This window comes from Silurus meridionalis, chromosome 23 (assembly GCF_014805685.1).
Source record: "Silurus meridionalis isolate SWU-2019-XX chromosome 23, ASM1480568v1, whole genome shotgun sequence".
In the NCBI taxonomy this organism is placed as follows: Eukaryota; Metazoa; Chordata; class Actinopteri; order Siluriformes; family Siluridae; genus Silurus; species Silurus meridionalis.
The window spans coordinates 23,724,182-23,734,125 of NC_060906.1; the positions used below are offsets into that span (position 1 = coordinate 23,724,182).

Sequence of the window (9,944 nt, forward strand, 5' to 3'; positions counted from 1 at the left end):
TCTCTCCCATCTCCGATTCATTCCTGTCCAGGTTTTCATGAAGTTTCTTTTTAAGGCTTTTTCTTATTTGTAAGTGAAATTTCAGGCTGTGTGTAATCTCCGAGAGGGAAAGAGGACGAAAACGATCCGGTCTCGATATGATCTGGACAAACATTCATATCCTTGTGATTGGAATTTGCTTTTCCTTGTCTTTTCTTTTCGATCTTATTTTTTGCATAGTGAGCGACGAGGCTGGCGTGAAGGTTTGGAAGTCCCTGGCACCTTCGTAAGTGATTCGTTGGCAGATGACGTGTCTGATTACCACACGATAGAGTGAGAGAGAGAAAGAGGGAGAGAGAGAGAAAGAGAGAATGCTCACTCGTTCGATGTGGGGAGAGGGGCATGTCAATGTGCCAAAGATTTTTTCCCCCACCCTCTGGTCCAACTGCAGTGCACTCAAATGTACGTCCTGTAAGTTCTCCCCTTCTTCTTTTTCTTCTTCGTTACAAGCTCGGGAGGAAAAAATCTAAACATAAACCCATACCGTAGGGGGTCTCAAAAAAGAAAAGAAAGAAAAAAAACGTCCCAGGACTGTACACGTCCGTCCAATTTGCCGTCAAGCAAAACTTCAATTGTGTCCTCAAGTTTCTCAGAGCAGCAGTGAGTGGACATCACAAAAAAACAATCCAGTTATTTTTTCCCCTTTGTAAACAATCCTGCTTTGATTGTGTTTCTTTTTTTCTTCCACCATCTTCCGTCTTCGTCCTCCCTGGATTTGTTCCGTGGTTTATACCTGCAGAAAATATTTTACAATTAGCGAGACATTTGGACAGATGGAAGAAATTATGGGATGTTTCTGCATTTGTTTGTTCTCACCTCGGTTGCTATGACGCATTCGCTCCTTTCCTCCGCTATTACAAAGACGGACTGGTACATGGAGTCTCTCGGGGAGCATATCGTTGATATCCTACACTCAGGCTTTTCACTGCACACACACACACACACACACACACACACACATGGAATTAGCATGATGAAAGACTGGAGGGGAAGTGGGGGTGGTTTGGGAGGTGTGGGGTCACATTGGACTCACCTGTACATTCTACTTAACGGTATTTTGTCTTCTAAACAACACTTTTCGTACTTGTGACTCGTATCTTCTTGCGTCTGGCATTCTTTGAACTCCTTAGACGAGTTGTAGTCCAAATGGTAATTCTTGAGGATGTAATTCGACTTCTCCTGCCCGCAGTCCACCTCCAGGTCCACCTTCTTGTTGGTGTTCTTGAGCTGCGACGTGGGAATCAAATTGTCCCTCTGCGTGTCCGAGCGGTTGTTCATGGCATCGTGAGTCCTGTCGGCAGCCGCCTGCCTGTGGACGTGGCGCAGCGCAATCGCCACCATGCACACCAGCACGAGAAGAGCTACCAGGCCGACGCCGAGGGACACGGCGGCCCACTGGAAGTCGTCCCCGGACTTGGGTTTCGGGTGGACGGGGAGTGTGACGGCGAAGTAGTCGCATCGCGGCCCTGTAAACCCGCTGGGACACAGGCACGTAGGAGGGCCATTCGGGATGTCGGTGCACGAGCCTCCGTTTAGGCAAAGGTTCTGCGACGAGCAGGGGGTGCCATAGAGCTCACAGTTTCTCCCAGTGAAACCCGGAGCGCACGAGCAGGTGTAGTCGTTGACGCTGTCATGACAGGTTCCGCCGTTGGCGCAGGGGTTCGAGGAGCAGTCGTTGATGTTGATCTCGCAGCGCTGACCCGCAAATCCTGCTCGACAGCTGCACATACGGATGCCAGCCAGGATCACACACGCGCCACCTGGAAAGCACAAGGTGTTCAATTACCTTCAGGTAAACCTCCACAAAAAAACCCACACACAACAGGTGAAAAGGGATGTAATATGATCCCCGGGACATACCATTAGCGCACGGGAGGGTCGTACACTTGTCCACCCTCTTCTCACAATTGAGTCCGGTGTATCCTTTAGGGCATTCGCACAAATAGCTGCGGCCGTTGTCCCTCTCGTGACACTTCCCGCCTTGAAAGCAGGGCATGTCTGAGCAGGTTAGGAGGCTGTGCTCGCATTGTGTCCCCTCGAACCCTGGTAGACACTTGCACATGTAGCCGGTATCCAGCTCCTGGAAAATGGGACGTGACTTTTTAGCTGAACTCTCAGCAAGGTTTCGCAAATAAGACGGACAAGATGGTCAGTAAGACTCACCACGCAGTGCCCTCGGTTCCTGCAGGGATTGCTGTCACAGTGACGCACTTCCAGCTCGCAGTTGACCCCGGTGTAGCCTGGTCTGCACGTGCACGTGTAGCTGCCCTGCCCGGTGTTCGTGCACGTGGCTCCGTTGATACACGGCTTGTGGTGGGTGCAGAAGTTCAGATCTAGTGTCAAATGTGAATGATAGCACTTAAATCTCAACCTACAGTCAACCTGCTAGTCACGAAAACCTGCTCATAAGCGGCTAATAACATCCGGACTAATAAAACCCATTAAACATCCCACACATATATACAACAACAACAACAACAAAATTACCCCGGAATTCTGCCCGTGTCCTCAAGCTCTAAATAGTTCTTGTTCACGTTTATGTAAAGGAGAACCAACCTGCTAGAGTTACAACCTCAGATTTATCAGACTGCTATTCTACATCCATTATATACCTATAAATAAAAGTTCCTAGTTTTTGAAAATTGGTTCTTTCTCCTATTAAGGTGGTTCCTGTTCTTACAAATGAGTTCATACATTTTGAAATCTGTTCCTATGCTGTTCCAAAAAGCGGTTCTCTATTCTTTCCTTCTTTCTACTTTCCTAGGGTTCCTACTTTCTAAAAAGTGTTTCTTACACTTAGGGAATGGTTCTTTCTTTCAAAAGCAGTTCCTGGTATTAGAAAATGGTTCGTACTCTTTCAAAAAGAGTTCCTGCTGTTAAATCTTTTAAAGAGGGTTCCTGCTCTCAGAAAGGGAGTCATACAATTAAAAAAAGGTCCCACTTCTTTTAAAAAAGAGTTTCTACTCTTCGGAAAGCATTGTTTCTTTTAGAAAAGGGTTCCTGCACTTAGCAAGATGTTGCTAAGCAAAAAAATAGAGAGTTCCTACACTTCAAAAATGGTTATTTCTCTAAGAAACGCATGCTTTCTTTTAAAAAGGGTTCCTCGACAATAAAAGGGTTCCTATTCTTTGAAAAGAGTTCATAAACTTAAGAAAACATTGTTTTCTTTAGAAAATGGTTACTTGACTTAGAGAGAGGGTTCTGTTCTTCTGAATTTTTTTTTAAAAGGTTTCCTGCTAAGGGTTCTTTTTCTTAGATTAACGTACTTTCTCTTTAAAATAGAGTTCCTGCTCTCACAAAAGCATTCAGACACATAGAAAAAGGTTCCTGAAAGAGTTCCTACTCTTAGGAAAGCATTCTTTCCATTAAAAAAGGGTTCCTAATTTTTAGGAAGTTCTTAGTAAAGGGTTCCTAGACAATGAAAGGGATCCTGTTCTTTTAAAAAAAAGTGTTCTTTCTTTTTAAAAATGTGTTCCTATTGTTTGGGGGAAAAAAAGGAGTTTCCTACTTTTGGAATGAGATTCGTTCTTTCAGAAAAGTATTCCTGCCACTGGGAATATTCTTTCTGTTCCTACAGTAAGAATGAGGCTTCTATTGCTCAGAAAAGAGTTCCTACTGTCAGGATTGCTGAGAGTTAGAGATTTGTTTAAACCATTTAAACGTTTTTCCAGACGAACAAGAACATTGGAATATTGAAATTTAGAGAATATTGTTTTTTTTTTTCCCCCCACAGTCGAGATTTTTTCCCCCCTGAATCTGATAAATGGGTCATAGAGCTTCATAAAAAAGGTTCTCTGTGGAAAAACTTGAACAGTTCCTTATAAACCTCATCCAAAACCCTTTGCAGAACCAACTTGAAAAGACCATTACAATGTGTTATAGCTTCAGTGTATATCCACAACACCAAAGAAATTTGGACTAACTGCAAACTGAATCTAATCTAATCTAATCTAAAGTATATAAAGTAAAAATAGGGGGGTTCCATTCAGATGTGATTTTCACTATTAGTTATTTATTTAACGAGCTCTCGGATGAGATTTAGGAGATTCTGAGACGGTGTTCAGACTCACCTTGATCGCAGAAGAGTCCTCCCCATCCTTCGTTACAGTGACAATCTCCCGGCTTAATGCACGTACCGTGTTTACACACGGGGTGTGTCTTACACTCGGTGCAGAACGTTCCCTGCCAGCCCTCTCTACACCTGAAACACACAACCACCGATCCACGTTCGTCAGAACACACAGATTCGCTTTGGTATACTGAGATTTGGGGGTTTGTTGTGTTCTTGTGTACTTACACACATTCTCCAGGGCTGGAGCAGTTGGCGTTAGCTTCGCTGCAGCCTTTTAAGCAGATCGCTGTGGGGAAAAAAAAAGGAGACGCCGATTACTAACGAGAATAATAAATACATTTTATATACAATACAATCATAAATGTGAACATGAAAAAAACAAAACAATGCTGATCGCTAGGTTGGTGGTATCATGATGCTAAGCAGCTAGGTCGATCTCGCTAATACGCTAATTCATTACTCAACACCTGCTATGTACATCTTCGTGAAATTCATACCGTCGTTGCCTAAACAGTGATGACAAAAAAACAAAGAACGAGTCCAAGACCCAACAAACAGCTGATACACCTTATTTATGGTGAAGATGTTTACTGTTTGGGGTCACAACACTGGATTTCTACCGTTAGCTAAATGATATTGACATAATTTTGTAGACTAGATGGATTTTGACTCGCTCTAAATTCGCCACCATTCGTTGCAATTTCACTTATTTCAATTAAATATCTTGTAATTTAGTAACTTAGTAACTTGCATGCTACTTGATATTCTCCATATTTTGACCGTATAACTTGTTAAGCAGACTTTATAATGCGTTCAAAAGACTTTTTGACACGTCTTATTACATTTGCGATTTTCTTTGTATTATGAGACGAGATGGATACATCCGAATTCCCCGCGAAGCAACATTTACTTTCGAAATAATGAAATATAACGAGATTAAAGCTGAAATAAGGACCTGGTATCTGCGAATATGGAGTTATTAAAGCCAAAATAACAATGCAGCACTTTCGTCCGCCAACCCGGAGAAAGAGAAACCAATAAAAATGAAGCGTGGAAGAGTTATTTGTACGCTCTGCATGTCTGCGTGGACATTGTGGAAAAATAAAAGCCCTCCATCTGGACACAATACGAGTTATTAATGACTTCATAGAAAGGAATCCACTCTCCTGACATGTCCTAGCTTTCAACGCTTATCAGACTACAATAATAATACATTTTAAAAAAACGCTCACGTGACGATGTAACCATGACAACGCGATGAGGACGTTCGCACGGTAGCTACTCTGAGGGTTAACGAACTGTCCGAGTTTGGCGTCTAAATTGCGCCGACTACAGTGGAATCAAAAATAAATTTTAAAAATGTGACGTCACAATGTTTGGATTTTAATCGTAGCAAATCAGGCCACACCCTCTTATTGTAATACTAAGACGTGATTGGACAGAAAGTAAGAGGCGTGCTTAATTGTAGATTTTTATAAAAATAAAAAGGATTGCTGCTTTTTAGACCGGAACAGATGCTCTCCAATTTACAAAAAAAAAAAAAAAGACAGAAAAAAAACCCCAGACAGCTGCCGCTATTGTTGTTCTCAGTCCGCGCGAGGCGTAATTCTGCAGCTGCCACGCTGCACGAGCCACAATGAGAACGCGTGCAACGGCGGCTGGCGCGTGGCGGATAATAACGCCGCGATTAGGGCGACGCGTGCTCGCGCGGGATTATGTTACCAAGCACGCGCGGGGTCTGTCACGCGCACGCACGCGCGCACACACGCACGCACGCACGCGCACACACGCACGCACGCACGCGCACACACGCACGCACGCACGCGCACACACGCACGCACGCACGTGCACGCCGCCCTACTTTATCCCATTTGTCCAGCAATAAGTGAAGGTTTCTGCGCATGCGCTATTCTCTTTCCCTATCAATTCATGCTTCCCTACAGAGTTGAACCCCGTCTGTACTCCCTCTGTAATCTGGGTCACGGATACACACCACTTCATCACTAATACACACATTTATACACAGAAAAAAAAGAGAAATCTTTTTACAAATCTAAATATATTTGCATTGTTTTGTAAACAACACCTTATTATTATATTATAGATATTTATTTTTTCTCACATTTGTTTATATTTGATACTAAAAAGACGCCTTTACTAAATGCACAATTTCCGAGTGGTTGATCTTGTTTTCATTTCACTGCAAGTCGTATTTTTATTCCAATAAAAATCTCGAACCTTAGAAAGAAAAAAAACCCTAAAAAAAACTTTGGTTCCTCTGGTTGATCTCCTGCACCACTGGGTTTATACACAGCCAATAAAACCGCATTACGGATTTGATCTCAGGTCCTGATCTACAGAGACTTACTCTCTATAAAGTGGCGGTAATAAAGAAAGTGCATGCTGTGTTTTACGAGGATCTATAAAGACGTAGGACAAAAGAGAAGCACGAAAACAGAACCGAAACCGGATCCAAACTCGGAGCGTTTGCTCGAAGTAAACCCACATGGGCCTCTGAGCACTGGCATTAACCGTAATGAGTGTTACAGCTAGAGAAAGCAGCTGGCTTGACATATTAGATGTGTTTTTCAGGGCAGGGTTGCCAGATTTGGGTTTCAAATCCACCAGGGCCCTCAAGATATACTACTGACTACATATAGACTTACTTTTAAATATATATATTTACATTACATTTTTTTTTTACTTATAAAAACTACACTATAGGTTCAGGTATAAATAATAATTAAGATTTAACTGTTTCAGGATCACGAGAATCCCAATTAACGTATTGTGTTGAACCCAGACCTTGTTAACACCAGGCCTATAAATTACTTTCGTCAGTAAATAAAAAAATCCCTGTACGTGAAATTAAAAGAATTTCAAACTTTACGGAGTCGAGGAAAAAAAAAATGAAATGCCTATAAAGACTGGTAGATTTATCACCATGCGCACTTTTATTTAAAGCCGTCTGGATGAAATAAAGTCCTGCTACTTCAGAACACCTGCATGAGCCTGGTTCAGGTGCGGAGGGTTTTTTTTGGAATGGACTCCCCAGAGTGAGAGGAACCTGGATCTCGAAAAGGTTATGAGTAAAAAACAAAAACAAAAAAAACAGAGGCCGTCTACACAAAGACCCGAGGAAGCACGGTGAGATTTTTTTTCCTGTCTGGTGAGATTAAGAGCAAGGTGAAGCACTAAATTCAGACCCTCGGTCTCCTAAAGGCCAGTGCGTGGTGATCTCTGATTGCTTACGTTCTTGGCAGTATTCCCCTTTCCAGCCGGGGAGACAGGATAACTGCCCGTCTGGGTTGCAGGTGTAGTGGCCAAAATGGTCGTCCCTGGGCGTGCATATTTTGGAACAACTGTCGCCGTAGTAATTTTCATTGCAGATGAACCGGTAAGAATACCTTAGCTCCGTCTGCTGAGCGCTTTGGACATCCAGAGACCAGTCAGCCCCTACTTCCAGCTGTCTTTGGATGGCAAAAGAACTAATCTGTAAGTTGGGGTTGTTTGAGTCTATGGAAAAAGGAGGGAAAACAAGAAAGAGAGAAAGAAAGAAAGAAAGAAAGAAAGACAAAAAAAAAGTCAATATCTTTTTTTTGCGTTCTGCGACACTTCGGGGATTACGATTGTAATCCGAGAAAAATGTAAAAAACAACAAACAAACAAGAAAAAAAAAAAAAACCCTAACGAATTTCCTTTTTCCTTTAAGTCCAGCGAAAAAAAAAAACATTCCCATGCTATTATCCCGTTCCAAAGGGCGGGACACAGAAAGGTGTAAAATACAGGAAAGTGCAGTCGGATGGTTTTGGCAAGCGTAGAGTATTCTCACCAAAGCCCACTGCGCTTTCCCACGCCAAAAATAAACCAAAGGAAGTCCAATTGTGTTCGAGTATGAGAATGTGAAGGTGTTTTCGAAGCGAGAGGAAAGCGCAGTTCCACGGTTGGACGTGTGCGTCGAAAAAAAAAAGACCCCAAATAACATAATAGCGAAGCATAAAGAAGCCACGTAGTGATGAAAACTTTATTAATACCGTAATAAAATTAAATCAAATCGCGCTTGTCCACTACATGCATGCGTTAGTGTGCACAATAGTGTCGCCCTCTAGTGGAGAACAATGGAAGTACTTACCTACAGGTGGATCCTCTGTGGGTGAATACCAGGCCTCAATAATCAAAGAAAATGATCCCTGAGAAGAAATAAATGTGATAAGCATGTCTGTAATCTGTCCAGCCGTCTCTACAACGGCATTCATGAAATCTGCAGGAGTATCAGCAGGTGTAAGTTCTCCTCCTGCATACTGCAAACTTTTCCTTCTTACCGGCCATCCAAAGTTAACGGGCAGGCGTATTGGTGTACTCCGGTGTCCTCCCTCCATCTTGAATGAGTTGGAGCCCAGAACCGGGGTAACGGCGCTGCCGAAGATGCAGTCCCCAGGAGACACGAACACCTGGTAGTTCTTCAGACAAACCCGGAAAAAAGTCTTGCAATCCGGCCTGCATGAGGTACCGCTCACCAGCAGACCTTTCAGATTCTTGAACTCGTGGAGCTCGATCTCGAATACACCAGATCCCGATATCTATGTATAATATATACAAAACACTTCAGGCTGCAGGTAGTTTAGGGTCAAATTTTGACCTGGAGTTATTTTTCAAGGTCACAATTTTGCTGTCGAAGGTACTGATGATGGTTGGGTTCATGGTTGCACCAAGAAATAAGGAGAAATACAGAAATTCATGGGACACCTTTATATAGAGAGAGACTCATTTAATGCATAGAGTCTAAGGAGACCACACACACACACACACACACACACACACACACACACACACACACACACCAAAAGTACTTCCCTTCTATCCTATAAAGCTTTTTGAAATAATGATAATATTCATGCTAATGAATTATTTGTTCCTAAGCGAGTGGATTGTTGCATTGCTGTTCTTCCCAGGCTTTTCCACAACACAACACAACAACTACAAACAAAAACACAACCAAATAAACCGCTACCAACAACAAGAAGAAATAAATCCCTAATCATTTACAGCTGCTGGAAAACACACAACACACATTAGTACTCTTTCAGTCTTTTTTCTTTATTTTCTGTGATACTAAATAATGAGTTGATTGCTTTATGTAACAGTTGTGCACTTAATTAAACTTTGCCTGTGTTCATGTTGATGCAGGGCGACTTCAGGAACTGTCTTGTCCCAAAGAAAAAAAAAAAAAAAAACATAAAAAAAAAAAAAAAAAAGATGCGGCTTTGTTTTTTCATGCACCAAGAATGTCCATCTGTTTATTAAGCAATCATCATGATTGAGCTGCTGAAATCAGATCTTATCATAATCATAATAATTATAATCATCATCATTATTATTATAATCAGTAGTATTTGCAGTATTTGGGTTCTTGGTCACTGCAGCGGTGTCAGAAAAAGAACTAGTGATGAATATCTCGAGATGAAGATGATGATGGTTTAGTTACCTGCGTTAGGAGCGCACTGAAGCATGCGATCAGAAATGTGAACCAAGCTGCCATCCTTGGAGATGTTCCTCCAGAACAGAAAAACGGTGTGTCGGGGCGGCCGGGTCACCCCGCAAAGGGATATTTCCGACCCACGCAAAAAATAAATAAATAAATAAATCAAGCTCCTATTCCAAAGAATGGTGTGGTAGAAAAAATATATATAAATAAGCAAATAAATTAACACCAAAAAAAGTACGAGGAGGAAAAAAAGAAGAAGGAAAAAAAAAGAAAAAGGGAATATATTCCTGTGCGCGTCGCCGCTCGTCCCGTGCGCAAAAGGCGCGTTCAAATTTCCAGGTTATCCAA

The 9,944-nt window shown here is 42.3% G+C and overlaps 1 protein-coding gene across 1 annotated transcript in view; it reads right to left on the bottom strand.

The window, feature by feature from the left end:
- Positions 1-682: 682 nt before the first annotated feature.
- The window catches only part of dll4 (delta-like 4 (Drosophila)), a 9,487-nt gene continuing 225 nt past the window's right edge, over positions 683-9,944 (bottom strand). The window contains exons 1-11 of the mRNA XM_046836236.1: positions 9,597-9,944; positions 8,434-8,691; positions 8,244-8,301; positions 7,364-7,627; positions 4,337-4,397; positions 4,110-4,240; positions 2,203-2,372; positions 1,900-2,119; positions 1,073-1,799; positions 856-964; positions 683-772 (exon numbers count right to left, since the gene is read on the bottom strand). The exon at positions 9,597-9,944 is cut by the window's right edge and continues 225 nt beyond it. Of these exons, the coding sequence (XP_046692192.1) occupies positions 767-772; positions 856-964; positions 1,073-1,799; positions 1,900-2,119; positions 2,203-2,372; positions 4,110-4,240; positions 4,337-4,397; positions 7,364-7,627; positions 8,244-8,301; positions 8,434-8,691; positions 9,597-9,650 (2,058 nt within the window). The 5' untranslated portion in view covers positions 9,651-9,944 and the 3' untranslated portion in view covers positions 683-766. The remainder of the gene's footprint in view (positions 773-855; positions 965-1,072; positions 1,800-1,899; positions 2,120-2,202; positions 2,373-4,109; positions 4,241-4,336; positions 4,398-7,363; positions 7,628-8,243; positions 8,302-8,433; positions 8,692-9,596) is intronic.